We start from the raw sequence: 13,232 nt of genomic DNA, 5'->3' as shown, positions 1-13,232 counted from the left end.
ATGCAAGGACTGTGTGAAAATCCTTAGTTTTCAAATGAAATTACTTTATCCCAGTAACCTACAAAATCCAGAAGTTAAAATCCAGTCAGTAAAAGTAGTGGGATTCTAAAACCTGAATTTAACCATTTTACACCACAGCAGAGACGCTGCTTTAAAACACAGTGTATTTATGGCACTGTAAAATTTCCACTGGTGGATAATATAGAAAGTTAAAGGAATATAAACTGAGTCTGTAACTGATAAAGAATGTTAGTTGTACATTTGCCACAATATTTTCTACTAAAGTACTGAAAGCATCAGTGCTGCAATGCAATATGTAAAGAACACTACAATGCTCTCCAAAGTGCTACCATAAGCTCAGTAACTTACTTGTTCATTAGAGAATTATTTCAGTAATGATTCTTGAAAACCAAACACAAAATCTGAGGGGAAAAGGAACTCAGAGAACCAAAATATCTATGGCTGACCAAGTGAAATGGTGGCTAAATGGATGCTGTAAGTCAGCCATTTATTCAGATCTTCAGAAGCACTACTGTTGTAGAAAAACTGGCTTATACATCAGCTAGTTAAGACTGAAGCATTTAAAGATTAACTCCCTTAAAACTTTAATCACTTCAGATTGTAACAGGCTCATCTGCAATCCAGTTCATCTCTTATGCCTTATTTAAAATACTACATAAAACATTCAGGTATTAGATTTTTTATTTTTTTTTTTTTAGAAAACATGGAATATACCAAGTGGTAAAACAAAAATAGTACTAAACAAATAGTTATAAAATGTTAAAAGCATCAATTTCAAAGAATCACACAGAATCACAGAATGGGTTGGAAGGGACCTCAAGGATCATCAATCTCTAACCCCCCTGCTACATGCAGGGCCACCAACCTCTCCATTTAATACCAGACCAGGCTGCCCAGGGCCCCATCCAATCTGGCCTTGAACACCTCCAGGGATGGGGCATCCACAACCTCTCTGGGCAGTCTGTTCCAGCACCTCACCACTCTCTCTCTAAAGAACTTCCTCCTGACATCCAACCTAAATCTTCACTCCCTCAACTTAAAACCATTTCCCCTTGTCCTGCTGTTATCTACCTTTCAAAGAGTTGATTCCCCTCCTGTTTGTAGGCTCCCTTTAGGTACTGAAAGGCTGCAATGAGGTCACCCCGCAGCCTTCTTTTCTCCAGGCTGAACAAGCCCAGCTCCCTCAGCCTGTCTTTGTAGGGGAGGTGCTTCAGTCCTCTGATCATCTTCATGGCCCTCCTCTGGACCCTCTCCAACAGCTCCCTGTCTTTCTTGTACTGGAGGCTCCAGACCTGGACACAGTACTCCAGATGGGGCCTCACAAGAGCTGAGTAGAGGGACAATCACCTCCCTGTCCCTGCTGGCCACTCCTCTTCTGATGGAGCCCAGGATACCATTTGCCTTCAGAGCTAAATTTCACAGGCATGTCTAATGGTTTTCAGAAACACGTTGTTGGAAATCTCCAAAAGTTTATAATCTGGCTTACCGTAGGATGTCTTCCATTGACAGACAGCAATTCTGTTTTTCAATGCAACTCTGAAGACAAATAAGGTACGTTTTTTTGTTGGATTTCTCTCTTTCCCCTCACTTTGGACAGCTCTCTTCCCCACCGATCCCACTGTGAAGCCCTAACACCAACCTATATTTCCTTAGCATCTCAGAGGCATAGCTGTCACTCATAAGATCTGTACAGCATCATGAATTGGAAACTTGTAGAGGACTATGAAAGTTAGGTTTTGTCAGAACATTGAGACCTTTTAAGTCTTAAGTCAAAATACCATCATACTTAAAAAAAAAATACATAAATACCATTCCATACAGTCATTTGGGTTTTTTTTGTTTGTTTGTTTGTTTTCACATTCCAAATTACAAATTAGTTGGAATCTGGAAGTTAAATCCAATATTTCATAAAGGAAATACTTCATGTACATTTAACAGTTTATATCTTAAGCCATTCAAAGGTGCAAAAATGCTAAGATCAAGGTATACTAAGGAAAAATATGCTCATGATAGCAACATCTAACCCTCAAGGAGGAGACCAGCTTCCAGACAGCTCTCAAAAGGATGCATACAGCCTTTCCTCAGAAGCATTTCTCACAGCATCATAATGCCTGTAAGTTAATCCAAAGGAAAAAAACATAAACATTTTTTGACAAATTAAAGATACATTTTATAGTGTAATTATTTGGATAGGCCATTAACTTGTCTAGAAATATATGCTCAATTCTACACTTGCATACCTTTGAATTTAAATTTGTATGAATTGATGGCTCTACTAACCGTTATAGAGGCGAATGTTCCTCCTTTCTCATCACAAATTGCAAAAAAAATATTGCATCCAGTTTAGTTTCACACAATGAAATCTATTTCCAAGTGTGATTTTCATTGGCTCAATTAACATCATCCTCCCAACTGAGTAATGCAGATGACATGTGGTTCAGCTAATTTAGCCCCCAGACAAAAATGAGCATACACTATAAGACTGCATACCAAAGTATGCAAGTATACATTATAACACTGCATACCAAAGCTTCCTCCTTTGATGTATAACTAATTACTATGTCTAGAACAGTTTATAGCAGAAATAAAATAGGCTTATTTATAAGAAAAATATGCAGAAATATAAAGCCAACTCATACAACCAACATACTCTCTAAGATTCGTTCTACAAGAGAGAACAATAAGATTAACCATCCTAATATTAAACTGCCCTGAATCTCATGAGTTTAAAGGTCAGTTTTTAAACTTAAAGTGTATTTGTGCAAAACTTCAATAACTTCTCTGAAACAGACCAACTATTGTCAAAGATACCCAAACATACGTACTTAAAAAATTAAAACTATCACATTATTAAGTTTTAATGAGATGCTCTTGGAAACCTATGACTGAAATACATCTCTGAGGCAAATACTTTTTCTTAATTATTCTTATATTCTTTTCTTCATTATTATATTATTCTTTTCTTAATTCTTATATTCTTTTCTTAATTATTCTTATATCCTTAAATTTTTCATAATCAGCTTATTTCCTAGAAACATTAGAACACCATGCGTCAGTAAACTAAAGATGCTCAGATTCTAAGCTGAAACTATAATTTTCTTTTCCTCCTTTTGAATAGCTCACAAGAGATTCTAGCACACCAGACCAGAGCACCTTGCTGCTTCTGAAGGAACACAGTATGTATAATACACATCTCAGTAAATGTCATACCTTATACACATACCTTATATCACAATTCAGCAAAGGAAAGGAAAGGAAAGGAAAGGGAAAGGGAAAGGGAAAGGAAAGGAAAGGGAAAAGGAAAGGGAAAGGGAAAGGGAAAGGGAAAGGGAAAGGGAAAGGGAAAAAGGGAAAGGGAAAGGAAAGAAAGGGAAAGGAAAGGGAAAGGGAAAGGGAAAAGGGAAAGGGAAAGGGAAAGGGAAAGAGGGAAAGGAAAGGGAAAGGAAAGGAAAGGGAAAGGGAAAGGGAAAGGGAAAGGAAAGGGAAGGGAAGGGAAAGGGAAAGGAAAGGGAAAGGGAAAGGGAAAGGGAAAGGGAAAGGGAAAGGGAAAGGGAAAGGAAAGGGAAAGGGAAAAGGGAAAGGGAAAGGGAAAAAGTACTAGTGACCTAATCAGCTATAATCAATGTATTTTAAAAAAATCTTCATGTATGCTTCACAGGAACTTTCAGGTGGCTCAGTTCTCAAAGTTTCTCTGTTCAATTATAAACCAAACAAGGATAAAAGCTGTGAAGCCATTAAATAAATGGAAATTGTAAAGAATGCAAGATGAAGTTTTAAGAGATGCAGATAGGCAGAAGCTAAGAAAATACACTAATAAAGAACTACTGACAGCATAATTTCCTCAACTGTGTTACAGTTTTGCTCCCTTATCACTAGCAACCAGAGACAATTTATTTTACAAAACAAATTAAAACACTTGAATTCAATAGAGCCTCCTTAAGTATATTTCCGTTGAATTTCGGATGACACCGTTTATTTCAGAATTAATGCATGTTAGAGAAAACTAGAACGTAACTAACGTACTACTCACATAACAAAAAAAATAAAAAATAAAAATCACATTTAAGTAATGCTCTTGCTCCTTATAATGCAGAATATATACATATGAAACATAATATTCTTCAGAAAAGTTCAAACTGCAATTACATTTTGTAATGACCTAGTTCTCAACATATCAATGTTGAATTAGCAGAAGTACAAATGCAGTCAAGGCTAAAAGTTCTTGTATTTTGGTGTTTGCTTTTTTCCCTGAGGTAAGTTGTTTTCAGGATGATCCCTTGCACTCAGACAAGGGCAGGTCCACTGGATACAGTCCTTTCTACGTCAGCCCATTTTTCAAAACTGGGCTCAACAAAACAAAAAATATTATCTGTACTGCTTTTATATAGCTTAGAACCATCTGCACCATGCTGTTCTCTACACTGACTTAGTTTGGGTCTCAGTAATCTTGTCAAACTGGAGTCAAGCAGGAGGTATGCAGAGTTCAGAGGAGGAAAGGCTCCTCCAAAGTCTCAGCAAACTTTTGAGCAGGACATGTACCAACTGCATTTCTACAATCTGTGGTCCAAACAGACGTTTTTCATCTTAAAGCACTCAGACGTGGGGGGTGAGTATGGGCATAGTTCTTGGCCCTGTTTCATAAAATACCATGAACAATACGAATGGAAAACAAGCATTGGATCATATCATCCATTAACTGCCAAGACAAATTGTCTGATTCATCCTACATTATTTGGACATGCAATCTGGATATTCACGTGCCCAAATTCAGAGACAAACAATGCACTTTATAAAACACTTGGGGGGCAGGAACGGGAACCACAATCTCAGTGATTCATGGTAGAGGAACCAGCTTTGACAGAAACTAAGACTCAAAAACAGAACCCCCTTCAACCTTAACACTAGGCATTAAAAGTGTGTTTCCATTTTTCCTTCATGAAAAGTAGATAGAGATTAATATTTTTCAAATAGAAGTCATTGTTGTACTATTATTTCATTTCCCAGTCAGAGAAATCATATAACTCCATAAAGATTCTTCATTCAAAGGAGAGGAAATACACTTGAAGGTTTCTACTTCTATGGCTAATTTGAGTTAAGTACTATTCACAAAAATGTCTACCTTAATTCTCATAAACATTTTGTCAACTATACTATTCTCACCTCCTTTCTCTTTTTTCCAGGTTTGCCAGTTACGCACTTAATGATATCAATACTGCCCTTAAGATGACAAGCAAAAAATAGAAAGGAGAAAAAAAAAAACTACACTGTGTTACTATTTACATTGATTCATGTTACACTCACAGAAAAACTTGAGAACAACATCTTGCCAATATCCGACTCTTAAATGATTTACTTTAGTACATGATCTTTGCGTTATCTCTTCAATCTTAAAATTTGATTGTTATGTTTAGACAGCAATTCAAAACTTGAATAATTTTACAGACCAGCTGAAAAGATGTCCCTAATGTTTAAACTGATAGATTTCATTTTCCTCGGGAAGTTTCAAGTCTCAATGATTCTACTTAGCGAATCATTTGAGTAGAGATAAACAGCTTCACTGCCTTAACTGTTACTGTTCTCTTTTATTTCAAAACATTAGTGGAAACGAGCTGTTTGAAATAGGTAAGGAAGATTAATATGACAAAATAAATCTCACTATGACTCAAATTCTTGTAATTGTTTAAAGCAAGAACAAACCACCTCCTTCAACTCCAAGAGAGTGGTTTAGAAAACAAAACACAAACAAATAAGCAAAAAACAAAACTAAGCCTTCCCATCAAAAGGTTACTTCTCTTCTTACTATGAAAGTCACTCATTTGAACCTGGTTAGTAATCACTGAGCACACGCTACCTGTTACAGCAAACTGCAATAGCTACATGCAGTGCTATCATGTTGTAACAGTAGCAGAAATACCTCAGAGAAAGCAGGAGCTTCCATTGTTTCAGCACAGCACTACATTGCTAAATGCAGTATTATGCAAGCCTACCACAAACACTGTAACTATCCATCACGTGTATCGGAAATAATGCTTACACCAGTCATTAATGCATGACATCCCCACAAAACATAAGGATTGTGCTTGACTATGAAGAAATTTAAACCACACTGCTGAAGAAAACGAGCATCTGGTCCCGTACACCAGCACAGAGTGAATAATACAAACCTCTGCCATATGAGAGAGCATACTGGCAAGCAAAAAACACCAAGATCTCCTTCTTCCCCTTCCACAGGAAAGGACAGCACCTGGCCAAAGGCATACTGTAAATCTGGAAGCCAGCTGAACATCAATTAAAAGGTACCATGCCAATAAAAGGTTGCTGTGTTTGCTGTATCTGTGTAACAAGTTCAGTGAAGCGTCAGTGTCTTCATTCTCTGCAGCAGATTTTGTAACACTTCCTAAAGGCCATCTCCTTCCCTAGCTCATCCTGTCCCAGAAGTCCTAAGTTCACAGCAGTAAGTTTCAGCTAACTTCTCAGAAGCCTCATTTGCATAGTAAAACCACAGTAATCCATTTCTCTGCGGGATTTTTAGGGCCCTATATGTAATGAATTCCTTGACCTGATTAAGATATACCTCCTCATTGCATCTCACAGCATCACACCACGAGAGGGAAAGGGCTACTTACTGTAGAGAATACTTAAAATAGATCATTGTATGCTCACCTTGTTCAGCACAGCTTTCATTACTGTTTTCCTTAACAGATAGCATAATGAATGCTAAAGACTGACTGTTTTAATGAAGCCAGTCAATTGTGATGTCATTATAATTAAAATTTTTAATTCATTTTTGAAGTGTACAACATAAAAACACACATCTGTTTACTTGAACATGACTTGAGAAGTCATCTGCAATTTTAAGGATACCTCTAAAAATGTAGCCAACAATAGACACATGGACACAAATAAACATTTATTTTAAACACGTTGCTTCTAACCTTCAAGCAGATTCCTTTTGTATTCTAGGAATACCAACGTATAGTAAGAATAAATTATCTTCTGCTAGCCAAAATTACTACTCTGAAAGCTATTATCTGTCCTCTTTACTCATCTTATTTCTTCACATTCCCTGTTAGACTTGATAATACGTTACTGTATGGAGGCAGTTCCCAACTATATATAAAAGAAATTCTAAAAATTACAAAATGTAGTGCAAACTTACCAACTCTATTCCCTGGGGGAAAGGAGTATCTTCCCAGTCCTTCTGAGGAAACCTCTGTATTATTTTTCCCAAACCTTCTGCTGGGCCTGTTGAAAGATAAAAACACAATTACAAAAGACAAAATTCAGTGACCACCAGTGCAACCTGGCAGAATTTCAACTACCATAAATTTGAGAATATATCCAATACTTGGAAATGTTTCACCCCAAGAGGAAGAACTGGTTCCTCACACACATCTTGCAAGTTACACAGTAAATACAATCTTAATATTCTCCAGTAGTAACCTCAGAAGTAATGACATGAAATGAAGCTTCGAGCTGCAGCCAGTTTATATCTGCCACACATTTCAGAAGAGATGGGTGATTTTTGGTAATCCTAGGCTCTTTCTACAAAGAAAAGTAAATTATAAGTAGTGGATAGTCTGTTTAAAAAAAAACAACGAACATCACACACACAAAACAAACATTTAGCAAAAAAGTAGTCTTCAAAAGGGTGAAGTTCACATACTAAAAGCTTATAGGATTTATCTGGGACATTCTAGTGTCCTAGGAAATCAGCTGTGATTTCCATCAAGACATGTCACCTGAGATTTTTCCACACTGAAAGGCACAGAGGAAAAAAAAAAAAAAAAAACCTGCTTATTTCTGTTAACTTCTCTCAATTGTTTGTTGAGGTCTTTTTTGGCTCTCATTTTTCTTTCTTTTTTTTTTTTTTTAATTAAATACAGTGCAGTAGATATCAAACCCTTCAAAAGAGACAAATATTCAATGGCTGCATTCTGTAACTGTGAATAATACAGAAAAACACATACAAACAAATATGCACACTCATCATCTCAGAACTGTTGAAGACTTTGAAAAGAATCTGAAAACAACCACTTCTAATGAACTTTATCTCTGGGATGCACAGTGTCAGTCATTTGAAAGTAATTTTTTTTTTTTACACTAATCAACATTTCATGGTTTTCAGCTGGGTTGATTTTCTTCACTGTGGCTCATACGATGCTGTGTTTTGGATTTCTGATGAAAGCAGTGGTGATAACCGATGTTTCTGTTGTTGCAGAGCAGTGCCTACACAGAGCTTCTCTGCTTCTCACACTGCCCTACCAGCAAGGAGCTGGGAGCCCAACCAGAACAGCTGACCCAGGCTGACCAAAGTGTTATCCCATTCCATGTGGCATCATGCTCAGCAGTGAAAGTGGGGAGAAAGGGAGAGGAAAGGAAGATGTTCAGAGTGATGGCATTCCTCTTCCCAAGAAACTGTTAAGTGTGATGAGCTCTGCTTTGCTGGCAGTGGCTGAATATCACCCTGCTGGTGGGAAGTGATGAATTAATTCCTTGTTTTGCTCTCCATGTAAGCTCGGCTTTTGCTTTACCTAGAGAGCTGCCTTTACCTCAATCCATGAGTTCTCACGTTTACTGTTCTGATTCTCTCTCCACAGCACGTGCAGAGAGCAAGTGGGCATCTGTGCAGTGCTGAGCTGCCTGCCAGGGTTAAACCACAGCACAAGACCGTTCTGAAGGAACGCTGCACACCAGGACCAATGTGAGCTGAGTCACTACCCAATGCAAAGCAGGCTGCCAATAGACTGGCTTATGTCTCTCACATTTAAAGCAGCAGCACACAGCAGTGGGGAGAAAGTTCATCTTCAGTCTGTACAAGAGGGTCTTTCCTCTTACACCCATCTTGCCTTTTCCACAGAAAAACACCAACTTCTCCACGTTACTTACATTACAACATCACGTTGTAACTAATTATGTTATGCTACAAACACAACATAGATTAATATTAGTCTGATTGCTGAAGAAAATTGCTTTAAGATAATGAGAAAGGAAGGTGACAGGACAACAAACATGGATGAAAGTCTGATTTAAAATAGAAGCAGGTACTCAGGAAAGCAGACTTCAACAAAACACACAAAGGTTCCTAAATAGCAAAACTGAAGTCTGCAACCTCTTAAAATGCACTTTAATAGTTAAAGCCCACAGCAGTTGAGATGAATCTTGAAAGAATCAACAACGCAAAGAAAGATTAAATTTAGAAATAAGGTTTTGTGGAAGGATGCCTGAAGGACCATGCATCACAGACCCACTTTAAAGGCAAAAGATGAAAGCAAATAGCTCTATATTGCAGCATACGAGCACCAGGAGAAAGAAATTTCCTATCAGAAGTGAATAGAGAGAAAAATAAATAAATAAGAAGGCCCTGATAATCCTTCCAAATAAATGCCCTATGGTAGAGATTTGCAAATTTTACACTGCATGAAATCTATCAGTTTCATATGGCTACTTAAACAGAGATAAATGGAAAACCATCTCTGTATTGTACAATCATTTTATTGTAGCTCTTGCAGCACAAATAGCAGAAATAGAAAGAAAAGACTATAGAATTTCATCAATAGCTACAATTTAATTCAGTATACGCTACTGACAATTTTCCAAAAATTACCAAATTCTCACACCAAATGTGAAGTCATTGTAAAAATCAGTTTTTGTTCACATTTTCCTATTTTTTTGTGTTTTGTTTTTGTTTTTTTTTTTAATTCTGATCAAATATTTGAAAACACATTTAATCAAGAATATAAAATTCTATTTTGTGTGTAGAAATCTATTAAAATATAACATTTGAAGACATCTACTAGAGAAAATAAAAAATTAGACATGGAAGGGAAGAGATACAGATGTACAATTCTGCCCTTCCGGTTACCCCTGCTTTGGTATGCAGTCAAACATAAAATGTGGTCTCCCAGATTTTGTATAAGGGATACAGTTTCTCCAGGTCTCCCTGAATTGAGGCACACTCCAGCAGGTGGGCTTCAAAAGTACATACACTAACATAGCAACAAAGAGCCATTTCTCATTCCACAATACTGTTCACCTCACATGGTTAGAAGAGGAAAGGAAATAATCTCTGCCACACTCTCCACTGTTTTCACTGGATAAGCAATAGCCTTCGCCCATTTTATTTAAGTAAAAATAATTTTAAAAGATTAGTAAGGCTTTCCAACAAAAGAATAAATGCTAGATCAGAACCACATTCCCTCCACTCTACATCCGTCTTCTCCAAAGTCTTGTTTCATGGACTAATAATTCTTAAATGCCCTTCTTAAAAAGGACATTCCTTCTCTACCAAAGTGAATGTTCTGTTAACTGGAGCTAATTAACCAAATGTGTTGCCCACTAAGCTCACACACATACACATACTGATCATAAATCCCAGCTTGCAGCTCAGCCTCCACAGTTAGTTCCTCCTACTGCTTCACAGATCCCAGAATTTTTCCTATTTCCTTTATTCACTCCCTTTACTGAGACTTTGAGGAAGAACTGGCTGTCATTAATACAGACACCTTTTAAATTAAAAAAAAAATGGGATGTTTCAGCGTTAACAAATTCAGACAGTCACAGCCAGCCAGATGGACCTCTGCATCTCTAATGCAAAGATATCTAATTGTGGTGACTATGCTGAAAAATAGTGCCTTGTAGCAGAGAATGTGCTCCATCAGAAAGTGTTATTGTGTTCTTTGCATGTGTTTTAGTTTCCATTGAATTAAATAGAAAGCATTACTTTTGGAGCAACCTACGTACTTATAACTGCTTAAACTCAGATGAATTAGGCACATCATTCAAACTACTTAATACAGTATACACATGAATGAGCATGGCATGAAGAATCACTGCATATTAATGTGCCCTACGCAAAGCAGTAATTGCTTTTATTATTAAGTATGCAAAAGATGCCCGGCAGTAACAAGAGCTCAAGAGACATACTCAACAAAACCACTGCCTCTGCTATTATTAAACATTCATGTTGTTATCTTCATTAAGTTATTTCTGCAAAAGCAAAACCCTTCCCATTCTTTGACTGAAGAATTTTGCAATTATTTTTACTTAAATTCTTGAGTAAATAATTTCCATACCACAAAAAGTGGTGTATAAAAATTCAAAAATTTAGGAATTTTGAAAGCAGTGATTTCAGTAGTGATTCAGTGATGAACTGCTATTTCATTTTCAGGAAGGAAGAGGAGAAGAAAAGTAAGAAATAAAAGGAGCCCCAGCAGTATCTTTATCTTGAGGATTGCGTAAGTCATTCTATTATGAATGAAACCTGATCAAACAGGAAATCTGACCTACGTTTTTATGCATAGCATTCTATCACCTGTACAACAGCTACACAAAGAGAATTTGTCCAAGACCAAAATGGAATTTCAGCCTGTAAAAATTCAAAAATCAGCAGTCTAAGCCTTTAAGAAACTAAGGAAAATCCAACTTTTCTCCCCAAACTCTACTAACTGCACTCTTCCTCACTGCCCTCTTCTCATCTTTGTCTTTCAACAACACAAACATACAACATACTAAAATTCTGGCACAACTTGCTGGTTCCTGAACCCTAGTCCCTTAAACTCCCTTCTTATATAAATCTTTTCCATGAAAGGTCACATGCCATCTCATGTTTGCCCTTGAAATTCCAGAAGCAAGCTGTTAATGCAACTTACATTCCAAATTAATGAGAACTCTGATAAACTGTGTCTTTTTACTTACAAGCCTCTGATAAAAATACATTTAAGTTATAAGTACTGTTAATCATACCAGCAAAGCCCTGGGTATAAGCACTTTGGTGATCTGTTAAGGAAAATTACAAAATGCATTATTTTCAGGTCTACACAGAAGAAACACTACGGATCACAAAGAATGAACTTCAGCAATTTTTCCACACAAAATACTTTAAAACTACCAGCACTCATTCTCGATATGAGATTCCTAAATCACTTGGAGTACTGAGAGTCACAGCTTTACACATTTGAAGACACAAACATACTGATGGTGAATGATGTACTGTCACAGATAGTACTGCTTGTCCTTCTCAAAACACTCCTGAATACTATGGAAATCACTACAATCTGTTAGGAAATCAAATCCTTCTCGTATCAATGCTCTTCAACAGTTTGAAACAGTAGAAGGTAAAGATTTTTAATCATACAGAAGAAAGAGACCAATAACTAGGCCAACTAGGAATTAATGAAGTCAAACACAGATAACTTCTTACGGTGACTGTTATTAACACAGAACCACAATTCCATATTTCCACATTCGCTGACCCTTGCTCAGTTTCTCCTAGACATGTATCAACTGTATGTAAAAGCAGCTAAATGCCTCACAATTTCACCAATTAAAAGGATCAATATACAAACGCTAAGTAAAAATTGTCCAATTTGCCAACTGTTTGTATAAAGGATTTCATTTCTGAACAAACACGGAACATAGTGATTTAAAACACCACCAACACCTTAGCACAACTGAAGTCAACTTTTACAAACAGCTTTCTCACCTCAAATCCCCATACAATCTGGTACTATGGTTCCTTACAACGCACTGCCTTTTAACAGGTTTGAATTCTTCACTTCACTACCCCGCTTCACAGAGAATCCACCCAAGATTCAAATAGCTGCTTTCCCATCTTAACCTCTTCATTTTTTCCTATGTTTTCGGTCTGAGGTGGGGGAACGGGTACAGGTGAACAAAATATACTAGACAACAGAAGAATCAAATTTGTATCACCAGGTACTTCCAAAATTACTTGCATTGTACACTTCATAGTAGCATTTTCTTTAAGAAATCTTCTTAAGAGCACCTGGATCTGAGTTTACTAGAATGAGCCCAGCTCAAGGCCACCAAGACAATGAAAGATCTGAAGCATCTCTGAAAGAACTACAAGGCTCAGGGCAGGGAAAAAATGCAACACAGAATGAAGGTGAAGCCAAACTCATCCCAGTAGTGCCCACTGTCAGGACAAAAGGTACTGGGCACAAATTTAAAAAAAAAAAAAAAAAAAAGAAAATCTGAACACAAAAACACTTTTTGACTGTGAGGATGGTCAAACATTGACATCAGATTGCCCACAGACATACAAGCCTCCATCTTTAGAAAGAATCTTTCCTGCATTTCAACTCTTCATTCATACACCCTGGAAAAAATGGCTTCATTTCTTCAGTACAGAAAGCAAACCCCAAGAAGTAATTCAGCTCTGATGAAATATCTATTGTCTCTAGAGAGTG

At 37.0% G+C, this 13,232-nt stretch overlaps 1 protein-coding gene across 5 annotated transcripts in view; it reads right to left on the bottom strand.

Annotated features, from left to right (window-relative positions):
• Nucleotides 1-13,232, bottom strand: part of SBF2 (SET binding factor 2) — a 240,596-nt gene that overhangs the window by 190,756 nt on the left and 36,608 nt on the right. For 3 of the 5 annotated variants that reach the window (XM_085224147.1, XM_085224145.1, XM_085224146.1), the window contains exon 2: nucleotides 7,181-7,269. The exons of 1 other annotated variant lie outside the window; for it this stretch is intronic. In XM_085224147.1, the coding sequence (XP_085080273.1) occupies nucleotides 7,181-7,269 (89 nt within the window). The remainder of the gene's footprint in view (nucleotides 1-7,180; nucleotides 7,270-13,232) is intronic. One more of the 5 variants, XM_085224148.1, reaches the window with a different exon arrangement.

This window comes from Meleagris gallopavo, chromosome 5, assembly GCF_905368555.1.
Source record: "Meleagris gallopavo chromosome 5, MGAL_WU_HG_1.1, whole genome shotgun sequence".
Classification (NCBI taxonomy): domain Eukaryota; kingdom Metazoa; phylum Chordata; class Aves; order Galliformes; family Phasianidae; genus Meleagris; species Meleagris gallopavo.
The sequence above is the reverse complement of the archived record's forward strand: the minus strand, read 5'-3'. Positions and strand labels throughout refer to the sequence as shown.